This window comes from Aotus nancymaae, unplaced genomic scaffold (assembly GCF_030222135.1).
Source record: "Aotus nancymaae isolate 86718 unplaced genomic scaffold, 86718_ANA_hifiasm-v0.15.2.pri h1tg000053l, whole genome shotgun sequence".
Taxonomy (NCBI): Eukaryota; Metazoa; Chordata; class Mammalia; order Primates; family Aotidae; genus Aotus; species Aotus nancymaae.
In genome coordinates this window covers 25,754,502-25,781,085 of record NW_026988467.1, presented here as the reverse complement: position 1 = coordinate 25,781,085, position 26,584 = coordinate 25,754,502, and the positions used below count along the sequence as shown (strand labels likewise).

The 26,584-nt window shown below is 47.1% G+C and overlaps 2 protein-coding genes across 5 annotated transcripts in view; both read left to right on the top strand.

Annotated features, from left to right (window-relative positions):
- The window catches only part of MECR (mitochondrial trans-2-enoyl-CoA reductase), a 52,961-nt gene extending 34,939 nt beyond the window's left edge, over nucleotides 1-18,022 (top strand). For 3 of the 4 annotated variants that reach the window (XM_012439912.2, XM_064363588.1, XM_064363587.1), the window contains 3 exons: nucleotides 3,284-3,344; nucleotides 3,524-3,596; nucleotides 5,907-6,268. In XM_012439912.2, the coding sequence (XP_012295335.2) occupies nucleotides 3,284-3,344; nucleotides 3,524-3,596; nucleotides 5,907-6,064 (292 nt within the window). In that variant the 3' untranslated portion in view covers nucleotides 6,065-6,268. Of the gene's footprint in view, nucleotides 1-3,283; nucleotides 3,345-3,523; nucleotides 3,597-5,906; nucleotides 6,269-8,321; nucleotides 8,427-13,103; nucleotides 13,792-17,747 lie in introns of those variants that run through there. The other variant, XR_010337762.1, reaches the window with a different exon arrangement.
- A 134-nt stretch (nucleotides 18,023-18,156) lies between these two features.
- The window catches only part of SRSF4 (serine and arginine rich splicing factor 4), a 34,774-nt gene continuing 26,346 nt past the window's right edge, over nucleotides 18,157-26,584 (top strand). Inside the window, exon 1 of the mRNA XM_012439910.2 lies at nucleotides 18,157-18,411. Within this exon, the coding sequence (XP_012295333.1) occupies nucleotides 18,305-18,411 (107 nt within the window). The 5' untranslated portion in view covers nucleotides 18,157-18,304. The remainder of the gene's footprint in view (nucleotides 18,412-26,584) is intronic.

Genomic DNA, 26,584 nt, shown 5'->3' with positions numbered 1-26,584 from the left:
ACTCACAGGCTAGATGAGCAGGTGAGTCACATGGTGAGCATTCACCGTGCACCAGACTGTGTACAGTGCTTGACTCACCCCTCCCACAGCCACCTAGACAACGGGTACAGTTCTAATCTCTGTTTTATACTTTAAAAGATGAGGTTCAGGCTGGGCACGGTGGCTCACACCTGTAATCCTTGCACTTTGGGAGGCAGAGGCGAGTGGATCACCTGAGGTCAAGAGTTCTAGAACAGCCTGGCCAACATGGCGAAACCTCCTCTCTACCAAAAATCCAGAAATTAGCCAGGCTTGATGGTGGGTGCCTGTAATCCCAGCTACTTGGGAGGCTGAAGCAGGAGAATTGCTTGAACCCAGGAGGCAGAGGTTGCAGTGAGCCGAGATTGCATCATTGCACTCTAGCCTGGGCAACAAGAGCGAAACTCTGACTCAAAAAAAAAAAAAAGGCAGGCCAAGGTGGGTGGATCACCTGAGGTCAGGAGTTCAAGACCAGCCTGACGAACATGGTGAAACCCCGTCTTTTTAAAAAAAAAAAAAAAAAAAGTATTAAAAAAAAAAAAAGCCTGGGCTCAGTGGCTCACACCTGTAATCCCAGCACTTTGGGAGGCCGAGGCGGGTGGATCACAAGGTCAGGAGTTTGAGACCGGCCTGGTTAACATGGTGAAACCCCGTCTCTACTAAAAATACAAAAATTAGCCAGGCTTAGTGATGCGTGCCTGTACTCTCAGCTACTCCGGAGGCTGAGGCAGGAGAATCACTTGAACCCAGGAGGCATGAGCCAAGATCGCACCACTGCACTCCAGCCTGGGCAGCAGAGCGAGACTGTCTCCAAAAAAGAAACAAAGGCCCAAAGAGGTCAAGTACCTGGCCCCAAGTCTAGTCAGCAGGAGAGCCAGGCTTGACCCCACATTTGAGCACACCGCTTCAGCCCTATACCAGGCAGCCCCTGTGGCAGACCCCAGTCCCAACATCATTGCAGGCGGAAGTGTTCTGCAGTGGTAATGGGTGTAGGCACTGGAGTCAGAATGGCTGGGTTCAAGCCCCAGCTCTGTGACTTACTAGCTGTGGACCTATGAAAAGTTTTTTTACTTTCTTTTTCTTCTTCTTTTTATTCTTTCTCCCTAGACTGCTCAGCAGGAGGACCTATTAAATGTTAAGCAATACGTGAAAAACAACCCGGGCCTCCATCTCTTCATCTGTAAAATGGGGGTTATGTAAACTCTCTGCCTTTGGAGGGTGGTCTAATGCAGGGGTCCCCGACCTCCTGGCCACACACCAGTACCAGTTCATGGCCTGTTAGGAACCAGGTCACACAGCAGGAGGTGAGCGGTGGGTGAGCGAGCATGACCACCTGAGTGCTGCCTCCTGACAATCAGTGGCAGTATTCGATTCTCATAGGTGTGTGAACCCTATTGTGAACTGCGCATGTCAGGGATCTAGGTCCTAGCTTCTCCTCACGAGAAGCTACAGCCTGAGGATCTAAGGGGGAACAGTTTCATCCCAAAGCCATCCCCCCCACCTCCGGTCCATGGAAAAATTGTCTCCCCCAAAACTGGTCCTGGTGCCAACAAGTTTAGGGACCACTGGTCTAAGGACACCGAGGTGATATACAAATTGCTGTACAAATGAGGGATGGTTTTCAGTTTTCTCATCTCTAAAGCAAGGTTGATACGAGGAATCCCTGAGGCGGTACATGCAAAATGCTTCGAACTGTGCTGGCACATAGTAGAAGCCCGGTGAGTGTTAGCTAGTCCTTTAGAACAAGTGCAGCAGGGACACCGAGGAGAGAGGGCTTGGCTCCCAGAAGCTGCTTTCTGCAGCAGGTGGCAGTCGAGGGGCACTTAAGACCAAGCTACCCAGCAGCCTCAGGGACAGAAGTACCTGCCCCAGAACAGCAGCTCCTGCCATTTGGTGGTTTTCAAAGTCTGCCTTGTTTTGTCCCAAAATGTGCCTGAGGTTATCCTTTCAACAGCAGACTCCTAGAAGAGCCAGAGAGTGGGAAGGGGAACATAGGTTAAGTCAAGCATGGGAACTCCAGGCTTATTCACTTAAAAATTATGTTAGCCTCACTCCTGTATGTCAGCTGAAGTGGGGGTGTGGGTGTCAGAAAGCAGGTGCCTTTCTGCCTGAGAAGGCGCCTCCTGCAGTAGGGGACACTTGGCAGTTGAGGGACAGGACACTGCTCTGTCCACATCACTCCTTATCTATAGAGCTGTTTCCTCACGTTGATTCTTAAAATAAGCATTGACAGATGAAGAGACAAGGTCTGGACCATTTTCACTGCATCGCCCAAGGTCAGACATCTGTGAGAGCAGAGCCAGGGCTGAACTCAGGCCTCGAGCTTGTCTTGGGAGAGCATGTTTCTTTGCAGCACTTAATCAAAGCCTGACTGGGCGGGTTAGATCCCAACACTGGCTAAACATCCAAGTCATCCAGAGGGTATGTGTGTGTGTGTGTGTTTAATAGACATTCTTGTCTCCTGATTCACTGGGTCTGGAATTGGACCTAGGAATCTGTTATGTTGTTTTGTTTTGTATTGAGATGATCTTACTCAGTTGCCTAGGCTGGAGTGCAGTGGTGCAATCTCAGCTCATTGCAGCCTTAACCTCCCAGACTCAAGTGATCCTCCCACCTCAACCTCCTGAGTGGGACCACAGGCGTGTACCACCATGCCCAGCTAATTCTTTTTAATTATTTGTAGACACAGGGTCTCACTATCTTGCCCAGGCTGGTCTTGAACTCCTGGGCTCCGGCAATCCTCCCGCCTTGCCCTCCCAAAGCACTGGTATTACAGGCGTGAGCTGCCATGCCCAGGATTTATTTATTTATTTATTTATTTATTTATTTATTTATTTTCTGAGATAGAGTCTGACTCTGTTGCCCAGGCTGGAGTGCAGTAGTGCTATCAGGGCTCACTGCAGCCTCAATTTCATGGGCTTAAGTGATTCTCCCACCTTATCCTCCCAAGAAGCTGGGACTATAGACACGCCACCTTGTCCAGCTAATTTTTTGTATTTTTTTTGTAGAAACAGAGCCTCCTTATGTTGCCCAAGCTGATCTTGAACTCCTGGGCTCAAGTGATCTGCCTGCCTCAACCTCCCAAAGTGCTGAGATTATAGGCATGAGCTACCACACCCAGCCCGGAGTCTGTATTTTTCAGCCCTTCCCAGAGATTCTGAGAGCAGGGTTTAGGAACCAGGGCTGGAGTAGAAGCACCATGGTGGGTTCAGGAAGGCTCTGTCTCTGCTTTGCACCCACTCTTTGTTCTCTTTGGACTCTTTAGGCGTGGAGGAACCATGGTAACCTATGGAGGAATGGCCAAGCAGCCCGTCATAGCCTCTGTGGTAAGCTGGTCGGGGAGGCATGCCTGCAGCCAGGCCAGACACCTCAGCCAGGCCACATCCCTGGCATGACAGCTGTCTAAACTTAGGCAATGCCTCGTCCCCGGAGGGGAGTCGGTACCCTTGAGCGGTGCCTGGAATTCTTGCCCTCAGAGCCCAGCATGTCCTTTCTGTGTCTGCAGAGCCTGCTCATTTTTAAGGATCTCAAACTTCGGGGCTTTTGGTTGTCCCAGTGGAAGAAGGATCACAGTCCAGGTAAGTGCATGGCCCAGTGCAAAGAGTCACAGATGAGGGCAGTGCCTAAGAAGGGTGGCAGAAATGTCTAGCTATTCTGAACCCTGGAGGGGTGACTGGGTTCCCAGCCCCACAGAAGGATCAGGAGAATAGCCTTAGCCCAGCTACAGTCAGCAAATAGTTATTGGACTAAACTGGGTTAGTCTTGGAGGTACAGAACAGCTCCTGAAGAGCTGACAGTGGGGAAAGCTAGTCGAGCAAAGAGAATAGACTCTGGAGCCAGCCTGCCTGGGTTCAAATCCTGCTTCCACACTACTGGACAGAGGTTCTGCCTACCCAGCGGGGGGACCTTAGACAAGTTACTTAATCTCTGCCTCAGTTTAAATATCCTAAGTTTAAACTCTTGTTAGGCATGTTTGACAGAGGAGGAAACTGAGGTTCAGAGTGGTTAAGTAACATGGACAAAGTCACCTCCCCGCAGGGAGGGATGCAGCCAGGATGTGAACAGATCACCTCCCTGTTCTTTGTCTCCTGGAGGACTGGCTCCCCAGAGTAGGAACGCCAAACTTAGGATGAAGAATACTACGGAGTTACCCAGGTGAAGGGGAGTAAGGTGGTAATGTGAATGCAGTGTTTCAGGCATCAAAATTGCATGTGCAGCTGGGCACTAAAGTGGTTCCAAGCAACCTGGAGTGCTAGATCTGAGCTGGGGATGGGAAATGGGGTGAGTGGGTTGTGACCAGGTTACCAAAGGCCTTAGAAACCTGATTAAGGCATTCGGACTCACTGGGGCTTTTTTTGCTGTTTTGTAGGGTTTTTTTGTTTTGTTTTGTTTTGTTTTGTTTTGAGACAAGGTATCACTCTGTTGCCCTGGCTGGAGTGCAGTGGTACAGTCACAGCTCAATACAGTCTCAACTTCCTCAACTCAGGTGATCCTCCCACCTCAGCCTCCCAAGTAGCTAGGGGGAGCACCACCACATCTAGCTAGTTTTTGTATTTTTAGTAGAGATGGGGTTTCATCATATTGCCCAGACTGGTCTCAAACTCCTGGGCTCAAGTGATAAACCTGCCTCGGCCTCCCAGAGTGCTGGAATTATAAGCATGAGCCACTGTGCCCAGCCAAGACTCACTCTTTTTTTTTTGAGACGGAGTCGCTCTTGTTACCCAGGCTGGAGTGCAATGGTATGATCTTGGCTTACCACAATCTCCGCCTCCTAGGTTCAAGCAATTCTCCTGCCTCACCCTCCCGAGGAGCTGGGATTACAGGCATGCACCACCATGCCCATCTAATTTTGTAGTTTTAATAGAGATGGGGTTTGTCCATGTTAGTCAGGTTGATCTCGAACTCCCAACTTCAGGTGATCTGCCCACCTTGGCCTCCCAAAGTGCTGGGATTACAGGTGTAAGCCATCACGTCCAGCCAAGACTTGCTCTTTTTTTTTTTTTTTTTTTTTTTGAGACAGAGTTTCGCTCTTATTGCCCAGGCTGGAGTACAATGGCGTGATCTCGGCCCACCGCAACCTCCGCCTCCCACGTTCAAGCCACAGCCTCCCAAGTAGCTGGGATTACAGGCATGAGCCATCAGGCCTGGCTAATTTTTTGTATTTTTAGTAGAGACGGGGTTTCTCCATGCTGGTAAGGCTGGTCTCGAACTCCCGACCTCAGGCGATCCACCCGCCTCAGCCTCCCAAAGTGCTGGGATTACAGGCGTGAGCTACCGCGCCTGGCCAGGACTCAAAGGCACTTCTTTAAATGGAAAAACACTTCTCAGCCAAGACCTTCACTTCTCAACTTCTATACCATATAGGGTCCTTCAGAGGAAGCAGACCCAGGGAGGCGATGTTGGTGGCCTTGGGTTAAGGGAGTCCTGGGCTCTCAGGGAGAGCTCCTTTCCCTGAGCAGAGCTCATCTGTTCCATATCACTTTGGTGTGCCATGCACACCCACTTCCTTCCTGCACCTCCTTTGGCTTCCTTGCCTCCATTCATCCTGCTTCTCCCATCATTCAGTGCTCCTGGCTCCACCGTGGCCAGGTTCTGTGGGTCTGTGCTGTCATAGCCACCAGTCTGAAGGGTGGTCTCTGCCTGCCTGCCTGCCCATCAGCCCCTAGAGCCACTCCTATGTTCCTCTCTCCCCCGCTGGACCTCACTGTCCTAAAGACAGGCAGGGACCAGGCTGCACAGAGCCATAGCCACCCTATCCTTGGCACAGCCACGACTCTCAAGGCTTTATTGGAGCTTGGTGCCAGCTCCTGCCCATAGGGCAGCCCATGCCACATCTCACCAAGCCCCAGCTGCTGTTCCCCTGTCTGATTTCCTCCAACCTCCCGCAGACCAGTTCAAGGAGCTGATTCTCACACTGTGCAATCTCATCCGCCAAGGCCAGCTCACAGCCCCTGCCTGCTCCCAGGTCCCGCTGCAGGACTACCAGCGTGCCTTGGAAGCCTCCATGAAGCCCTTTGTGTCTTCAAAGCAGATTCTCACCATGTGATCATCCCAAAAGAGCTGGAGTGACATGGGAGGGAAGGAGGATCTGAGGGGCTGGGTGCAGGCCCCTCAGTTGGAGCTCTCACCTTCCCCAGACTACTGCCCTCCTCACTGCCTCTTCCTATTAGGAGGATAGTGAAGCCAGCCACAGTTTTCCCCAGGGCCAGCCTTAAGGTATCTAATAAAGTCTGAACTCTCCCCTCCAAAACGTAGAAGTCATCTCTGTTGAGAAGGACCATCACTGCACTGGTCAGCTCACAGCACCAGGAGGCCCCCTTCCTGCTTTTCTGTCATGTGTGCCACTAGTAATCATTTTCTGACCACCCTGAAAGCAAAGCCTGGGCGGGCACTGGCAGTGCAAAGGCCAGTAGGCCACCATCCCTGCCCTCAATCTGCACAAGCCCACAGAGGAGGATCCTGTAGAATGAATGGTTTGATTTGCTTCTCAAGTAGCATGCGGCCCAGTCCAGGGCATGGGGAGGATCAGTTGCACGGAAGAGTGAATGCCAGGCTGAGGTCATCCGAACCCTGAGGAACAAGGACATGGGGTCTCCACTCTTGTGGAACTGCCATTCTCACTGGGGACATAGACAATATACCAGTGGTTCTCAGCCAGAGGCAGTTTTACCCCCAGGAGACATTTGACAATGTCTGGGGATATATTTCTGGTTGTCACAGCTGGGGGAGGAGGTTGCTACTGACATCTAGCAGGCAGAGTGAGTGATGCTGTTAAACACACCACAGGACACAGAACAGCCTCCTGCAACAAAGAATCACCCAAGGCCCGGCGTGGCGGCAACACCTATAATCCCAGCACTTTGGGAAGCCAAGGCAAATGGATCACTTGAGCCCAGGAGTTCAAGGTCAGCCTAGGCAACATGGTGAAACGCTGTCTCTACAAAAAATTACAAACATTAGCCAGGCATGATGGTATTCACCTGTAGTCCCAGCTACTTTGGAGGCTGAAGTAAGAGGATCACCTGAGCCTGGGAGGTCTAGACTGCAGTGAGCCATAATCATGCCACAGCACTCCAGCCTATGCAACAGAGCAAGACCCTGTCTCCAAAGAAAAAAAAATTTAGCCCAAGTGTTCAATGTTCATGGGGTCATTGATAAACCCTGCATTAAACAGTCTCACAGTAATTACCGTAGTGACTAATGCTGTAAAGAAGATATGTGGGGTGCTGTAAGAGCAGAATCAAGTTCTTGCCCCAGGCCCCAGGGTCAGGTGCTTCCTTGAGGTAAAGTTTGAAGATGGGCTCTGACAAATGAGTGAGCTTTATTCAGACAGAGGGGAGAGCTTGATATGTGACTTTTTGGTATTTGCTTCATGATCCACTTGTCCAAAGCAAAGAACAGGCTTCAGCGTGTCTCCCTTATCACCTGCCCCTCTGTACCCTGCACTCAGGAGCTTCATTCAGGATGTACTTTTTCTTTTTTTTCTTTTTTTTTTTTCTTTTTTTTTTTTGAGACTGAGTTTCGCTCGTTACTCAGACTGGAGTGCAATGGCGCGATCTCAGCTCACCGCAACCTCCGCCTCCTGCGTTCAGGCAATTCTCCTGCCTCAGCCTCTTGAGTAGCTGGGATTACAGGCATGCGCCACCATGCCCAGCTAATTTTTTGTATTTTTAGTAGAGACAGGGTTTCACCATGTTGACCAGGATGGTTTCAATCTCTTGACCCCGTGATCCACCCGCCTCGGCCTCCCAAAGTGCTGGGATTACAGGCGTGAGCCACCGCGCCCGGCCCTTTACTTTTTCTTTTTTGAGATAGAGTGTTGCTCTGTCACCCAGGCTAGAGTGCAGTGGCGCAATCTCAGCTCACTGCAACCTCTGCCTCCTGGGTTCACGCAGTTCTCCTGCCTCAGCCTCCTGAGTAACTGGGACTACAGGTTTGTGCCACCACGCCTGGCTAATTTTTATTTTTTTAGTAGAGGCAGGGTTTCATCATATTGGCCAGGCTGGTCTTGAATTCCTGACCTCGTGATCCACCCGCCTCAGCCTCCCAAAGTGCTAGGATAACGGATGTGAGCCACCACGCCCGGCCCAGGATGTATTATTGAGTGCCTAGTGTGTGCCCAAAGCTAAGGATTCCAATGAAAGAAATGCTGCTGGCCCTCAAGTTGCTTAGCCTAGTGCAGTATTAACCACTACAGTGTAATGATGAGGTCACTGACATGGAGGTGTTCAGAGGGCCTTGGAAGTACACAGCTCTGCTTGAGGGCGTCAAGGAAGGATTCCTAGAGGAAGTGTCTTCCACAGCCAGTCTTGAAAACCGAGCGGGAAACTGAGTACCAAGCAAAGCCAACAGCACATGTGACAGTTTGGAGGCCTGAGGGAGCCTGACACTCGGGGAACTACAGACAGGTGAGTGTAGCTGCTGCCTTAGAAGTGGGGGAAATGTGAGAACTGTTGTGGGCCCCATGGGTGAGTGTCAGATCACAAAGGACCATGATGTCAGGACTTATCCTGAAACCCTAGGGAGGCACCGGGGGATTTCTGGCAGGGGAGCCATATGGAAAAACTGGCTCAGAAGGTTTAATTGCATGCCAGTTTGCACACAGACTCCCAGCACAATCATCTTTTCTTTGGGAGCATCTTGTGTATCCTCTGGAGAAAAGGACTCAGGTTCAGCCTGGGGCTAGGAAGGTCTGCATTGCCCTCTGGGTAAAATTTGCCACCTTGTAGGCTCAAGATCAGCCCCAACTCCTTCCTGTTCCCCTGTCTTTTAGGTTAGTGGGACCAGTGATTGTACAGATGGTCAATGTAGGCAAGTGAAAAAAGCCTAAAAGGGAGGGGAGGCTGCCAGACACCACAGGAGTGAAAATTAAGATTAGGTTCTTGCTGGGCACAGTGGCTCATGTCTGTAATCCCAGCATTTTGGGAGGCTGACATGGGTGGATCACAAGGTCAGGAGTTTGAGACCAGCCTGATCAACATGGTGAAACCCCGTCTCTACTAAAAATATAAAAATTAGCCGAGTGCAGTGATGCGCACCTGTAATCCCAGCTACTCAGGAGGCTGAGGCAGGAGAATCGCTTGAACCCAGGAGGTGGAGGTTGCAGTGAGCTGAAATCACGCCACTGCACTCCAGCCTGAGCGACAGAGCAAGACTCCATCTCAAAAAAAAAAAAAAGATTAGGTTCTTTAGGGTGGGTGTGGTGGCTCACACCTGTAATCCCAGCACTTTGGGAGGCTGAGGTGGGCAGATAACTTGAGGTCTGGAATTTTTTTTTTTTTGAGACAGAGTTTCACTCTTGTTACCCAGGCTGGAGTGCAATGGCGCGATCTCGGCTCACTGCAACCTCCACCTCCTGGGTTCAGGCAATTCTCCTGCCTCAGCCTCCTAAGTAGCTGGGATTACAGGCACGCACCACCATGCCCAGCTAATTTTTTGTATTTTTAGTAGAGACGGGGTTTCATCATGTTGACCAGGATAGTCTCGATCTCTTGACCTCATGATCCACCTGCCTCAGCCTCCCAAAGTGCTGGGATTACAGGCCTGAGCCACCGCGCCCTGCCCGAGTTCTGGAATTTGAGACCAGTCTGGCCAACATGGTAAAACCCTTGTCTCTACCAAAAATAAAAAAAAATTAGCTGGGTGTGGAGACGCATGCCTGCAGTCCCACCTACTGGGTAGGCTGAGGCAGGAGAATCACTTGAACCTGGGAGGAGAAGGTTGCAGTGAGCCAAGATGGTGCCACTGCACTCCAGCCTGGGCAACAGAGTGAGATTCTGTCTCAAAAAAAAAGATTAGGTTCTTAGAGGGGAATTCATAAGGGTGGGGCTTAGGGGGAGTGGTGAGCCTGAGTCCTGGTGAAGGAGCAGGACCCTGGCTTCCACTCTAAGAGCAGGCACACAGGAAGGTACGTAACACCACACTTCAGGATCTGGAGGAACATGCAAAATGTTCTGAGAACAGTGAAGTGAATGATTCCTTGTATGTTTAGGGGTCTGGAGGTGATGTTTGGGCTGGTCTTTAAGGATGATCATAACTTACTCAGGGAAGGGTGACAAGCATTACAGACTAAGAGACCATATTAGGTAGTTACAGAGACAGGGCATTTATGTCAGAACTGTCTCATTTTCCCCATTCTCTTCCTGAGAATTAAAACCTACCACTTAGGTGGGTACATGGTAGGCTGGAATAAACACCATTTCCCTGTGTCCCTTGCAGCTAACAAGATCTGCCACAAGTGATATGCAGAGGTGTTAGGTGTCGGTTTCTTAGGAACCTCTTTTTTTTTTTTTTTTTGGAGATGGAGTCTTGCTCTTTCGCCCAGGCTGAATGGAGTGCAGTGGCATGATCTCGACTCACTGCAACTTCCGCCTCCTAGGTTCAAGTGATTCTCCTGCCTCAGCCTCCCTAGTAGCTGGGATTATAGGTGCCCGCCACCACGCCCAGCTAGTTTTTGTATTTTTAGTAGAGACAGGGTTTCACCACGTTGGCCAGGCTGGTCTCAAACTCCTGACCTCAGGTGATGCGCTGGCTTTAGCCTCCCAAAGTGCTGGGATTACAGTCATGATCCACTGTGCCCAGCCCATTCAGTGATTTAACTTAGATTGAAATCAGCTCATTCAATCAGAAGCCGAAAAGGGGACTTGTGGCAGTTTATGATTCCCAGCGAAGGAATTTGGGCTTTATCATGTTGGCGGTAAGGAGCAAAAGATTTCTAAGCCAGAAGATCAGAACTGTGCTTTGGAAAAATCTCTCCAGAGGTAGCCTGGAGGACAGTTTGGAGGAGAGAAGCACTAAAGAAAGGGATTCCCAGGTTCTGAATTTCAGATAGGTAAGCCCACTCCGCCCCCTTCCACTAAATTTCAAAGACCAACTAGGGTTTGCCTACATTTAGGAGGCCAGCATTGGAAAGGAACAGAAAAAAACAGAATGTCAAAAGAGAATCTGACGTAAGATGGATCCTTTCTTCTCTACAAGTGCAGGAGATTGTTATTAATTTTCAGTCAGTCCAGGCATAGTGGCTCACACCAGCACTTTGAGAGGCCAAGGCGGGCAGATCACTTGAGCCAAGGAGTTCGAGACCAGCCTGGGCAGCATGGGGAGACCCCATCTCTACAAAAATACGAAAATTGGCCAGGCGTGGTGGCTCATACCTGTAATCCCAGCACTTTGGGAGGCTGAGGCGGGCGGATCACCTGAGGTCACAAGTTCAAGACCAGCCTGGTTAACAGTGAAACCCTGTCTCTACTAAAAATATAAAAATTAGCTGGGTGTGGTGGTGGGCGCCTGTAATCCCAGCTACTAAGGAGGCTGGGGCACAAGAATTGATTGAACCTGGGAGTCGCAAGTTACAGTGAGTTGAGATCATACCACTGCACTGCAGCCTGGGCAACAGAGCAAGACTCCATCTCAAAAAAAAAAAAAATTTAAAAATTACCCAGATGTAGTGGTGCATGCCTGTAGTCCCAGCTACTTGGAGGCTGAGGTGGGAGGATCACTTGAGCCCAGGAGGTCAAGGTTGTGGTAAGCTGAGAGCAAGATGGAGCATCAAAGCAAGACTCTGTCTCAAAAAAAATTCAGAATGAATCATCTCTGTGGAGCTGTGATAGCTCTTCTGGCCCACTAAGTAAATATCTTTCTTTTAAATGGCTAAAGGAGGAATCCTTGGCTCCAGGAGATTAAAAGAAGACAAATAGGGCTGGGCACTGTGGCTCACGCCTATAATCCCAGCACTTTGGGAAGCCAAGGCGGGATCATGACATTAGGAGTTCAAGACCAGCCTGACCAACATAGTGAAACCCTGTCTCTACTAAAAATACAAAAATTAGCTTGGCATGTTGGTGTGCACCTGTAATCTTAGCTACTCAGGAGGCTGAGGCAGGAGAACTGGAGGTTGCAGTGAGCTGAGATCGTGCTACTGCACTCCAGCCTGGGTGACAGAGCAAGACTCCATCTCCAAAAACAAAGAAGACAAATAGGCATTACCTCCTAAACAAAAGCTTGAGCTTACTTGAAGCCCTGCAGCTTCATGACTCTGCCACGTCTCCCTGTCCTCTTCTGGGACCATTCACCCAGAAGACTATCTCTAGCTGCTGCATAACATTGGTAAATGGAGGTCGGGCGCAGTGGTTCACTCCTGTAATCCCAACACTTTGGGAGGACAAGACAAGCAGATCACTTGAAGTCAGGAGTTTGAGACCAGCCTGGCCAAAATAGTAAAACCTGTCTCTACTAAAAATATAAAATTTAGCCAAGCATGATGGCAGGCCCCTGTAATCCCAGCTACTAGGGAGGCTGAGACTCTGTTGCAAAAAAAAAAAAAGTAAACAAATCCTTCCCATGATCCTTGAGGCCCCTCAATATCTGGCCTCTCCAAGAGTTCCAGACCAGCCTGGCCAACATGGTGAAACCTCATCTCTACTAAAAATACAAAAGTTACCTGGGTGTGGTGGTATGCGCCTATAGTCCCAGCTACTTGGGAGGCTGAGGCAGGAGAATCGTTTGAACCCAGGACGCAGAGGTTGCAGTGAGCTGAGATCGCGCCATTGCACTATAGCCTGGGCAACAAGAGCAAAACTATGTCTCAAAAAAAAAATAAAGGGCCGGGCGCGGTGGCTCACGCCTGTAATCCCAGCACTTTGGGAGGCCGAGGTGGGTGGATCACGAGGTCAAGAGATCGAGACCATCCTGGTCAACATGGTGAAACCCCGTCTCTACTAAAAATACAAAAAATTAGTTGGGCATGGTGGCGCGTGCCTATAATCCCAGCTACTTAGGAGGCTGAGGCAGGAGAATTGCCTGAACCCAGGAGGTGGAGGTTGTGGTGAGCCGAGATCGTGTCATTGCACTCCAGCCTGGGTAACGAGTGAAACTCCGTCTCAAAAAAAAAAAAAAAAAAAGTATATATATATATATATATATATATATTAGCTTAGCCTGGTGGCATGAGCCTATAGTCCCAGCTACTTGGGAGGCTAAGGCAGGAGAATCGCTTGAACCTAGGAGGCAGAGAATATATATATACATACACATTGATAAATATATTCTATCTTGGGAGATGAGATAATTATGCTCACTTTCCTCAGGGGAAGACTGAAGCTCAGAAGAAAAAAGCTCTTGCAGCCGGGTGCGGTGGCTGACTCCCATAATCCCAGTACTTTGGGAGGCTGAGGTGGGCAGATCACCTTGAGGTCAGGAGTTCAAGACCAGCCTGGCCAACATGGTGAAACCTTATCTCTACTAAAAATACAAAAAAAAAAAAAAAAAAGGTATGGTGGCTCACACCCATAGTCCCAGCTACTCTGGAGACTGAGGCACAAGAATCACTTGAACCCAGAAGTTGGAGGTTGCAGTGAGCCGAGATCACACCACTGCACTCTAGCCTGGGCAACAGAATGAGACTCAGTGTCAAGAAAAAAAGAGAGAGACGGAAGGGAAAGAAGCGAAGGAAGGAAGGAAGGAAGGAAAAAGAGGCGGGAGGGAGGGAAAGGGAGGGGAGGGAGGGAGAGAGGAAGGAAGGAAGCAAGCAAGCAAGTGAAGAAGCTCTTGCATTATTAACCTGTGTGTGCCGGGCATTGCTGTCCTTGTGCATGGAAACTCTCAGAACACCCTCCAACCCCATGCTTATTGTCAGGCACCATGCCCTGAATAGAGCACTAGACCAAACCAGAGCAGCTGGAAATGGTGGAGAAGAGAAGGCTCAGTCCTGGTACAGCATCTGCTCTCATCGGAAGGCAGGAACGTTCCTGGGAAGACAGCAGGGCTAGCTGAAAGGTAAGTGGAAAGGAGACACTGGCACCTTCTGAAAGAGAAGAAAGAGCTTCTTACAACTTTCCCGTGTCATTGATATGTTAATGTCACCACTTTACAGAAGCAGCAGCGTCTGAGAGACGTAAAGTGAGTTGTTCTAGATCACACAGCAGGCAGCAGAGCTGACACTAGAAGCCAGGTCCCCTGACCATGTCTGGTCACTACACCAGGCAGTCCCAATTCTTTTGGCCCCACAGGTGGCCTTGGAAGTCCCCCTCTTCTCAAGACTCCTTGATTTTGTTATTGACATGTCAACTGTAAGAGAGTTCAAATTTCCCTGAGTCTGTGTCTCATGGGGAGGCATGAGAAAAAGGCAGAAGCAGGAGGGTATTGAAGTAGTCCAGGTAAGAGATTATTTATGTATTCATTCAATAAATATTTTAAACACTCTGTGAAAGGCACTGTTGTTAGGTGCTAGGGATAGAGCAGGAAAGAAAAAACATGGCCCCAATACCTTCGAGCTTACATTCCAGTGGTGGAGAAAGACCATGCACGAGTAAATAAATAAAGTAATTACAGACTGTGTAGTAAGTGTTGTGAAATACCACAGGCAGCACTTGAGATGAGGTGGATGAGGAAGGCCTGAGGCCTGAATGAGAAGGAGCCAGTATTCCAGGCAGAGGCAGTAGCACAGATAAAAGCCCTGACTGAACAGTCTGATGAGGCCTGAACTCATTTAGGAGGTGGGAATGGAAAGTAGGGATGAATTTGTGAATATTTAGAAGGAAGGAATAATCAGAAGGACAGACTGAATGGGGTAGCTGAAGGTTGAACTTTGGCACCTTGGTGATGGTGGTGCCACTTGCATTGGGAAAGGAAGAGCAGATTATAGGGACAGGCATTTCCCCTCTGGAGGGCTCTCTTTCCCATCTGTACAATAGGTTAATATAACAATCCAGGGGAAAAAAACAAACCAAGCTTAGTGCTAGGATTTTTGTTTTGGTGGTTTTCTGTTGCTCGCGTGTGTGTGTGTGTGTGTGTGTGTGTGTGTGTGTGAGATCAGGTCTCTGTCACCCAGGCTTGAGTGCAGTAGCATGATCACAGCTCACTGTGCCTCAGTCTCCCCAGGCTCAGGAGATCCCCCCACCTCAGCCTCCCAAGTAGCTGGGAATACAGGCATGCACTGCCATGCCTGGCTAATTTCTTTTTTAAGAGATAGGGTTGACCGGGCACAGTGGCTCACACCTATAATCCCAGCACTTTGGGAGGCCGAGGCGGGTGGATCACGAGGTCAAGAGATCGAGACCATCTTCGTCAACAAGGTGAAACCCCGTCTCTACTAAAAATACAAAAATTAGCTGGGCGTGGTGGCGCACGCCTGTAGTCCCAGCTACTCAGGAGGCTGAGGCAGGAGAATTGCTTGAACCCAGGAGGCGGAGGTTGCGGTGAGCCGAGATCGCGCCATTGCACTCCAGCCTGGGTAACAACAGCGAAACTCTGTCTCAAAAAAAAAAACAAAAAAGAGATAGGGTTTTGCCATGTTGCCCTGGCCAGATTACTAGTTCTTTTTTTTTTTTTTTTTTTTTTTTTTTTTTTTTTTGAGACAGAGTTTTGCTTTTGTTGCCCAGGCTGGAATGCAATGGCACGATCTCGATATGCACCACCATGCCTGGCTAATTTTTTTTTTTTTGAGACAGAGTCTTGCTCTGTCCCCAGGTGCCAGGCTGGAATGCAGTGGCACAATCTTAGCTCACTGCAATCTCTGCCTCCTGGGTTCAAGCAGTTCTCCTGCCTCAGCCTCCTGAGTAGCTGGGACTACAGGTGCACGCCACCACGCCCAGCTAATTTTCGTATTTTTTAGTATAGACGGGGTTTCACCATGTTGGCCAGGATGGTCTCGATCTCCTGTAATAGGCATGAGCCACCATGCCCAGCCAATTGTTAGTTCTTAAGAATGTTATGTTCCTCACACCTTACTGAATTCCAAATGAATTAAAAGATTATAGCCAGGTGTCTCAAAAAATAAAATTAGATTAAATTTTAGAAATAAAATAACAAATAGGAGGCCAGGTGCAGTGGCTCACGCCTGTAATCTCAACACTGGAGTTGGGGAAGGGAGGATTGCTTGAGCCCAGTTGTTTGTTTTCTGAGATGGAGTTTCACTCTTGTTACCCAGGCTGGAGTGCAATGGCGCTATCTCGGCTCACTGCAGCCTCCACCTCCTGGGTTCAAGCCATTCTCCTTCCTCAGCCTCTGGAGTAGCTGGGATTACAGGTGTGCACCACTATACCTGGCTAATTTTTTGTATTTTTAGTAGAGATTGGGTTTCACCATGTTGGCCAGGCTAGTCTCAAACTCCTGGCCTCAGGTGATCGCCTGCCTCAGCCTCCCAAAGTGCTGGGATTACAGGTGTGAGCCACGGTGCCCGGCCTGAGCCCAGTAGTTTAAGACCAGACAGGGAAACATAATGAGACTACATCTCTAAAAAAGTAGAATAGGCTGGGCACGGTGGCTCACACCTGTAATCCCAGCACTTTGGGAGGCTGAGGCAGGTAGATCACCTGAGGTCAGGTGTTCGAGACCAGCATGGTGAAACCCAGTCTCCACTAAAAATACAAAAAAATAAGCCAAGTGTGGTGGCACATGCTTGTAATCCCAGCTACTTGGGAGGCTGAGGCAGGAGAATTGCTTTAACCCTGGAAGCAGAGTTTGCCGTGAGCCAAGATCATGCCATTGCACTCCAGCCCAGGCGACAGAGCAAGACTCCATCTCAAAATAAACAAAAAAACACTCTTGGCAAAGTCAAAAGTCAAACAAACGGAAAAAATATTTGCAACTCATTTGACAAAGAGCTGATTTTCCAAATATATATAGTGAGCACCTATGAATAAGAAAAATGAGGGAAGGGTACAGACACACAGAAAGGAAAATATGTCTCAAACATATGAAGAGAGACTCATATTTCTGCAAAATAAGGTAGTTGCAAATTAAACCACCTGGAGATAACATTCTTCACCTCTCAGATTGGCAAAGATCAAAAAGTTTGATAACACAGTGTGATTAGGATATGATGAAACAGGCACTTAAGGGGAATTGAGCAATAACCATCAAAACTCTGACCCAAATTGCCTACTTCTAGGAATAGATGCTATATATACACACACACATATGTTTATATATATGCAAAGTTACTCACTGCAACAGTGTAATAACAAAAGATTGGAACTTATTTTAATGTCCTTCACTAGGGCACTGGCTAAATAAATTACTGTGTATGAAATGGTAGGAGCCATAAAAATAGTATTTTTGTACTCTTATGAAATGATTTTCAAAATAGGTTTTGTGCAGAACTGTATGTATAGTATCCTACTATTTACTTTATAAGGGTAAACTAACCTAAAGGACATATCAGAAACTGCCTCTGGGAAGAGAAACTAAGTGGCTGGTGGACAGCGAAGACTTTTCACTGTATGTCATTTGAACCTTGAGTTATCTTTTCAAAATACTCAAAAAACAAAAGCAAAGAAAGAAAACCCTTTGTGGTTCTAGGTACATGGAGTTAGTGAGAAGGGAACCAATATTTCAGCACCTACCATGTTTCAGACACTGTTCCAAGTACTTTCACATACACTATTCCATTTAGTGACCTGTGTAAACCATTGAGATGGATATAAATTATTCTAATTTTGCAGGTTAGAAAATAGGTTGGATTGCCATGGGAAGGTATGCAAAAAAAAAAAAAAATAGGTTGGATTGTGGTCAAGTACTTTATTCCGTGTCATACCTAGTCTAGCTCCAAAGCTCAAGCCTTCGCTTCTCACACTGCTTCTATTTAAGCAAAGTGTCCTCTCTTAAAAATAATACTGGTCTCATTTATTGGGCATTTGATATAACAAAACTACGAAGTGCTTTATGTACGTATTCTCATATAATTCTCAAGACAACTCTGGAAGGTAGGAACTACTCTCCCCCTTTTACAGAAAAGATAAAGGAGAAGACATCGCGCGTAACGAGCCCAAGGTCACGGGTACACAGTCGTTTGGAAGCCAGGTTTGATTCCAAAGCTCCGGCTCCGAAGTCCAAACCACACCCGGTTCAAAGGACAAAAGCAAGAACGCTCGCTCGCTGGGCCCTGGGAGGTGCGGACACTTCCGGGGGAGGAGCAAAGCCTGCGAGCTGCGGAAAGCGGTGCAGGCGCCTCTTCGGCGAGCTAGCGCGAGGACGTGCCGCATCGCCTCTCGTCGATCACCTTGCCCCGCCCCACGTCGGCGCGCCCCCGGACAAGCTCCTCCCCTAGCCCTCCCTGGGCGGGAAGCGAACGCGCGCTCCCTCCGGTTACCCTCCGCCTAGGGGAAGGGCGGGAGAAGCGGAGGCGCGCGCTCGCGAGCTGCGTGCTTGCGTACGTCGCCGGGGTTCGGCTGCGTCCGTCCCGCCGCCCGCCCATTGCCGCTGCCGTCGCTGCCGCCGCGTTCTCGCTTTGCCCGCCGCCGCCTAAGGGGGGCTGGGGCCGGGGCCAGCCACCACCGCCGTTGCCGGGATGCCGCGGGTGTATATCGGCCGCCTGAGCTACCAGGCCCGGGAGCGCGATGTGGAGCGCTTCTTTAAGGGCTACGGGAAGATCCTGGAGGTGGATCTGAAGAACGGGTGAGGAGGGCGGAAGAGGGGCCGGCCGGGCGGGGACAGGTCCCAGCGCTGGTTGGGAGGCCGCGGGGACGGTGGAGGGACGCCTGGTCCGCGCGGAGCGGCTACCGGCCTGACCAGGTTCCGCCATAGTGGCGGCGCCTCGGGGGCGCGGGTAGGCCCCGGTTCCCACTGCGCCTGCGCGGGTGGGGGTGCTAGAGGCATAATGGGAGCTGTGGTGAGGCCCTGAGTGGGACGGGGAGAAGGAAAGCCCGAGTGGGGCTGGGGCTCCGGGCGGGAGGGCACACCTCCAGGGCGCTCGGGAGACCTGGGTTTTCCCTTCCTAGGCCCGGGACTGGGGCCTGGTTTGTCTCTGGGTAGAGACCAACCTTTCCCGCTCTGAAGACTACTGGAAATAAACAGGATTTCCTGCTCCCTTTCACCTCTTGCCCAGTCTCATGGATTAGACAGTCACATTGCGTCTTTCCCGGGAACAGGAGCGCTGGAGGGAGGCCCTTTTTAGCCATGTGCCACACTCTTTTGGGCGGGAGACTCCAGTTTGAGTAGTCTAGTGACAGTTTCGAAAGTATCGTCTTGCCGTGCTGAAAGCCTTCAGCGTTTCCTCTCCAAGAGTAAAGTCTTAACTCCTTATCTTTAAGACTCCGTGCAGCGTTTCCACGCTGTGGTTTCCGTTCTCCGACTTGGAGAAAAATTGCTTTGCCGTTGTAGAATTTGTTAGAATAGTGGCCACCCTGGCTAGTGTCTGCGTCTGGTTAACGCAGACGGAGACGACATTGTTAACTTCCTCCCCCAGCGTATGATCTGTTCTTTGTAGTCTTAATCTACTTCGGCAAAAATAGGCCCAGCATGAGCTACAGGTTTCAGAGAAAACAGATGAGCAATCAGGCCTGGAAAAAATACTCAACGGGGAAAACTGGGAACCAGGAAATGTTAGGTAGGGCTTGGAAGGCATGGATATAAAATTAAAATGACTGGGGGGAACATTTTCGGGCACCAAACCTTGTGTGTTTGAGAACTCTTGGCTTTAAAAAAATCCCTCTACTTTGCAACAGGTCTAATATAGCTACAGTTTACTCCCTAGTGTCATGTACTAGCAAATGACTCCTGAAACATTTTGGAAGTTACCTGAGTTTCACATTTGAGAAGAATTGGTAGCTACTATAAGAATCGCCTTCTTTCTGACGACAGCTTTAGTAAAGTACTGATTTCTTTTACAGTAAAAAGCTTAGAAAATTACTACTCTTATACAGTAGAACGTTCAGTTCTTAAGGATATGTTAAATTGGGGAGTAATTGTTATTGTATGCATATTATATATGTGAAAGTTAAAACTTGAATTTTTTTCGGAGCCCAACGAAATTAACAGAATAACTTTTGTGGGCAAAGTGTGGGTGTTGAAGCCAGTTATAGGCCTAAGTCAGATCCTGATTCCACCCCTATCTATGGACAAGTCACGTCTCTGAACCTGTTTACTCATTCATGTAGAAAAGGAAGATTAGAGATAATAAATATAAAGCGTTTGGCTTAGGCGGTAAGTGGCAGCTATAATCAGAGGGATTTCATCATAATTCATGAGGAAACATCTTCGATTGTTGGTGTTTGATAACATAAAGCATGTTTGGTGAGGTCTGTTTTCTAAGGTTACTCAGGTGATAGTTTGCAGGAAATGACAAGACTGTAAATGGGAAACTGATTGATCAACCAAATGTATTGATAACCCATCAACAAAGTGTCCATCACTGTGCTAAATGAATTGGGGAAGGAGGCACAAAACAGTTCTGCTCTTGAATAAATTAAGCATTATGACATGTGCACTTTGAATTAAGAAATGTTTGCTTTCACTTTAAACTCTTAACTAGTAAAACTTGAAATGATTTGCTTGAAAAGATGTGTTGAAATGGGCTTTGAAGAATAGATTAACTAGAGCTTGAAGTGAAGAAATTTAGGTATTTAGCCAAGGTGTGAGGATTACTTCAGGCCAGAAGTTTGAGACCAGCCTGACCCCATCTCTCTAAAAATTTTTTGATTAGCCACTGCGTGATGGCACTTGCCTATAGTCCTAGGTACTTCAGAGGCTGAGGCAGGAGTATCACTTGAGCCTAAGATTTTAAGGCTGCAGTTAGCTGTGATTGTGCCACTGTACTCCAGTCTGGGTAATAGCAAGACCCCCGTCTCTAATAAAATAAAACACAATGATGACTTTTTTTGCTTTTTGATGAATAGGGAAAAATACATTTTTTTATAATTGCGTTGAAGACGTGGCCTGATAAGAAGCAATTATGAGAAATAATAAACAATCTAACATGGATTGAGCCTTATGAAGGATCTAGAAATTTAACAACATAAACCAGAAACAATCACTGTTAAGATTTTACACTAAAAATTCAAAATCAATGACTAGGAGTTCAAAGGCTCTGGAAGGAAGAAGTGAGCAACCCAGGAAATGGAGTGATAAGAATAAAGAGCCTTTCAGGACCCTAAATACCTGGGTGTTTTTTGTGGTGGTGGTGGTGGTTTTGGATGGAGTTTATCTCTTGTCACCCAGGCTGGAATGCAGTGGCACAGTCTCAGCTCACTGCAACCTCCACCTTCTGGGTTCAAGCGATTCTCCAGTTTTGCCTCCTGAATAGCTGGGATTACAGGTGCCCGCCACCACTCCTGGCTAATTTTTTTGTATTTTTAGTAGAGATGGGCGGGGGTGGGGGGGATCTTGCCATTTTAGCCAGGCTGGTCTCAAACTCTTGACCTCAGGTGATCCACCCAACTCAGCTTCCCAAAGTGCTGAGATTATAGAGCTACCACGCCCGTCTAACCTGGGTGTTTTTGGGGTTTTTTTAATTATTTTTATTTTTTTTTTTAAGATGGGGTTTCACCATGATGGCCAGGCTGGTCTTAAACTCCTGACCTCAGGTGATCCACCCACCTCAGCCTCCCAAAGTGCTAGGATTACAGGCATGAGCCACTGCGCCCTGCCACCTGGCTGGTTTTTTAAGGAACTGTTCATTCTTACAGTTATACTGCTAAACCTTCGTATGCATGAAATGCATTGAAAGTCAAGGCTGTAATGAGGAATCATTACAGAGGTAAACGACTTCTGGGAAGAAGACCAATGGTAAAAATATATTTCAAGCAAAAATTGCCTATATGGCAAAAAGGCAGGAGAGTCTGAAAGGAAGGAGTGAGTACAAAGGAAAAAGCATAACTTAGCTATATATCTAAGTTTATAGTCTCCAAACAGAAGGGTAGTGGATCTCCCTACTGAGAAGCATGTTTGAACATATCTAGATTGTGATTGTTAGTAATTGAAATTCAAAAGCAGATTTTGGATGCTTTGGATAGGTCTTTGAAGAATTGCTGGAGTTCAGCGTTGTAGAAGTGAGATGTATCAGTAGATATGTTAGGCTGAAGGGTTGCAAGTAAAGTTTAGAATTAAGGCATAAAATGCTAGTGTATAGACCAGTCACGGTGGCTCACTCCTGTAATCCCAACACTTTCGGAGGCTGAGGTGGGTGGATTGTTTGAAGTCAGGAGTTTGAGACCACCCTGGCCAACATGGTGAAACCCCATCTCTACTAAAAATACAAAACTTAGCTGGCATGGTGGTGGGCACCTGTAATCCCACCTACTCCGGAGGAGGCTAAGGCAGGAGAACTGCTTGAACCTGGGAGGTGGAGGTTGCAGTGAGCCGGGATTGCACCACTGCACTCCAAGGTGGGCAACAGAGCAAGACTCTGTCTCAAAAAAAAAAAAAAAAAGCTTTTATAATAGGAATATGACCAAATAAGGAAACAAATGAGTTCTTCAAAGGAGATTTAGTGTCCAAGAAAGGATTCCATGGACCCTGATAGGATTTGGAGAAGAGGTATATAAGCAGGAATTCATTGCCTGACATTATACCAGGCAGCCCTAATGCAGATTGCCACTATTTTAGAGAACTTTCTGAGAGATGGTTTGAGACCACAAATATGATGAAGATCTCCCAGGATCATATAGACCATTCCAGATCTCTTTAGTGTCCCCTACGTTTCTACCTGCCATATAAACTTTATCAAGAATCACTGCAGGGAAGCGAGGAGGGGCAGGAATCCTATGTATGTCAAGGAAGCAGCAATATTATTAGCAGCACCTGTTTATAGCCTTTCAGCTCTATGGTAACTTGCTGGCTTTGATTGTATATGGATTTTCTTTTTATAATAAGCCACTTCATGTAAAATGTGAAAGATTTTTGAGTACACTAGTTGCTGTTTTGCCACAAAATCTTGTGGTTTTAGTCTGATCTTTGTATCTTAGCTTTTCCATATTTTAGTTAATGAATAAAACTTGCCACGTACTAACATTATTTTGCCTGCTTAGTAGCTGGAAGGATAAAAGCCCAAATAATTGAGATTTATAGTTTAATTTTTAGTTGGTTAAAGTCATGAATTAAAACTCTCAAGGAAACTTGTATTTAAACTTCAGAACCTGTATTTCATATAACAGTGAAAACGGCCAGGCGCGGTGTCTCACGCCTGTAATCCCAGCACTTTGGGAGGCCGAGGTGGGTGGATCACGAGGTCAAGAGATCGAGACCATCCTGGTCAACATGGTGAAACCCCGTCTCTACTAAAAATACAAAAAAAAATTAGCTGGGCATGGTGGCGTGCACCTGTAGTCCCAGCTACTCGGGAGGCTGAGGCAGGAGAGTTGCTTGAACCCAGGAGGCGGAGGTTGCGGTGAGCCGAGATGGCGCCATTGCACTCCAGCCTGGGTAACGAACGAAACTCCAACTCAAAAAAAAAAAATAAAAAACAGTGAAATCATGACTAGCTTGAATTTTCAGGGGGTATTATGGTCTGTTTAATCATGCTATCTAATTATTACCAGAAGATTTTTGTTTTTGCCCTTGTTTAATGCACGATAATTTTTTTAATGTGGAGTTCAAGACTCTTCGAGTGAGGCAGGTCGTTGTTATGTGTGTCCCTGATCACTGGAGGGCATTATTAAGCCTTAGATACTGAGAAGAATCTCTGCCAACCCCAGCACCTACATAGAGATTTTTCTCTTTTGACTCTTGAATTCTTGAATTCTTGACAGATTAGGAAGTGTATAGTTTAATGCTTCAGGTTGCTGGTTTCTGGTTAGTTGAGCTGTTACAGTGTTTTTTTTCTTTTTAGTTTTTAACTCTCGCAAGGCTTCTCCCAAGTCTCTGTCATTCATCGTTACTGTATTCTTAATCATGAGAGAGATTACCTTCACCCACCACCAAGTGGCAGATGAGTGCTTTATCAGTTTTATGATAATGCTGTAACTAATGGATGACAAAGAAAAAGCGAACACTTTCCCTTTAGGGACCCTACCACCTTTTTGTTTTTAAGCCCTCTGACAGCTTCAGAAATAGCATTTTATCTGCACCAGCATGTATAAAGCATTAGAGTCTATGTTAAGAAAAGGAAGACATTTGGTTCTGGATTAATTTTGGTATTATCTAAGAAGAGATTAAAACAAATTTTGTTTAAAATCGTATTTGAACAACTCTGTTTATGTGTAGTTAAAATTAAAGACCCACTCTTAATTTTCAAAATAGCATATACTTATTTCTGATTGGAAAAATTTTACATTTATTTTAATTTTTTTTTGAGACGGAGAGTCAGTCTCTCCCTCTCCCCGCCCCTTCCTTTCCCTCTCCCTCCTACCCCCCACCCCAGGCTGGAGTGCAGTGGTGCCATCATGGCTCACCTTGCAGGTACAAATGATTTCTCCTGCCTCAGCCTCCCGAGTAGCTAGGATTACAGGCACCTGCCACTGTGCCCGGCTAATTTTTGTATTTTTAGTGGAGCTATGGTTTCACCATATTGACCAGGCTGGTTTTGAATTCCTGACCTCGGGTGATCCACTCAGCTCGGCCTTGTAAAGTGCTGGGATTACAGGCATGAGCTACCACGCCCAGCCGCCTATTATAATTTTTAATATGGAGAAGGACCAAAAAAAATTCAAAGATGATACTCTTTGCATTTTAGATTTTTTAGTTTTGTTTTTTTTCACATACAGGTACGGGAATGTGTGCACATAAACTTTTTCTCTCTCTTTTCTTTTTTTTTTTTTTTTTTTTAAACTAAAAAGCCCACCCCCTGCACAGTCTCTCTCTTTTCTTCTGCCTCTCCCCGCTCTTTTTTTTTTTTTTTCAAACTTGGCATCATGCTATAAGGTTTTTTTGTTGTTGTGTTTTGTTTAGAGACGGAGTCTCGCTCTGTCACCAGGTTGGAGTGTAGTGGTGTGATCTCGGCTCACTGCAACCTCTGCCACCCAGGTGAAGTGATTCTCCTGCCTCAGACTCCTGAGTAGCTGGGACTACAAGCACATGCCACCACACCTGGCTGATATTTTTGTATTCTTAGTAGAGATGGGGTTTCACGGTGTTAGTCAGGATAGTCTTTGATCTCCTGACCTCGTGATCCTCCTGCCTCAGCGTCGCATACTGCTGGGATTACAGGCATCAACCACCGTGCCCGACCAACATAAGTTATTTTATAATTTGCCTGTTTCACCTTGACAGCCTGATCCTTTTCCTTTGTCATTAAGTATTCTCCTACAACCTGATTCCTAATAGCTACATAGTATTCCTACATACATGTTATTTAATGCACATAATTAGCACCATGTTGCAAGACATTTAGATTATCCTTGTTTTTGTACTATTTTATACATATAGAATACTGGTGAATATCCTTTATATGAATTTTTGTATATATTTCTTTTTACCTTAGGGCAGATTCCTGCAAGTAAACTTTGGGAGTGAAAGCATATACACGTTTTAATGCCTTTGCTGCTATTAGTTTCCATTACTCCACAGATAAATAATATTTATGTTTCTACCTGCCATGTTTAAGAATTGCTATTTTTCTTCACTTTTTTTTTTTTTTTTTTTTGAGATGGAGTCTCAATCTGTCTCCTAGGCTGCAGTACAGTGGCGTGATCTTGGCTCACTACAACCTCTGCCTCCCAGGTTCAAGCGATTCTTCTGCCTCAGCCTCCTGAGTAGCTGGGATTACAGGCACCCAGCACCACACCCAGCTAATTTTTGTATTTTTAGTAGAGACAGGGTTTCACCATGTTGGCCACACTGGTCTCGAATTCCTGACCTCAGGTGATCTGCCCTCCTCAGCCTCTCAAAGTGCTGGAATTACAGCCGTGAGCCACCATGCCCAGCCAAGAGTTCCTATTTTTCTAAACAGTGCCCTTTATTATAATTTTTTTAACTAATTTTTTCTAATTACAATGTTTAGAATTGGGCCAGGCGCAGTGGCTCACACCTGTAATCCCAACACTTTGGGAGGCCGAGGCAGGTGGATCACCTGAGGTCAGGAGTTTGAGGTAAACCTGACCAACATGACACAACCCTGTCTCTACTAAAAACACAAAAATTAGCCAGGTGTGGTGGTGGGCGCCTATAATCCCAGCCACTCAGGAGGCTGAAACACAAGAATAGCTTGAACCCAGGAGGTGGAGGTTGCAGTGAGCCAAGAACTTGCCACTGCACTTTGGCCTGGGCAACAGAACAAGACCCCGTCTCAAAAAAAAAAAAATGTTCAGAATTATATATGAGGAAGTCATTTGTCAACCTTTAACTCCCATCTATTGAGCCTATCAAGCATAACAAATTCAAGAACTTTTTGGACCAGGTGTGGTGGCTCACACCTGTAATCCCAAGCACTTTGAGAAGCTGAGGTAGACTGAGCACTTGAGTTCAGGAGTTGTAGACCAGCATGGTGAAACCCCGTCTCTACTAAAAATACAAAAATTAGCTGGGTGTGGTGGTGCATGCTGTAATCCCAGCTACTCAGGAGACTGAGACAGGAGAATCGCTAGAACCTGGGAGGCAGAGGTTGCAGTGAGCCAAGATTGCACCATTGCACTCCATCCTGGGCAACAGAGTGAGGCTCCATCTCAAAAAAAAAAGAAGAACTTAAAAAAATTTTTTTTGATTCATTAGAGAATAAATGTACATTAATTATAGATCATTTAGATATTTTGAAAGCATAAAGTGAAAAAGAAGTATTAACAGTCCTTTTAAGACAGGTGAGGCCTTATGTGCAAATTTGTGTCCCACTTTTTTTACTTAATTTGTCTTGTAATTTTTTCTATTACATTTAAATCTTTCTTATTACCATCATTATAATGGCTTGATAAAATCCATTGTA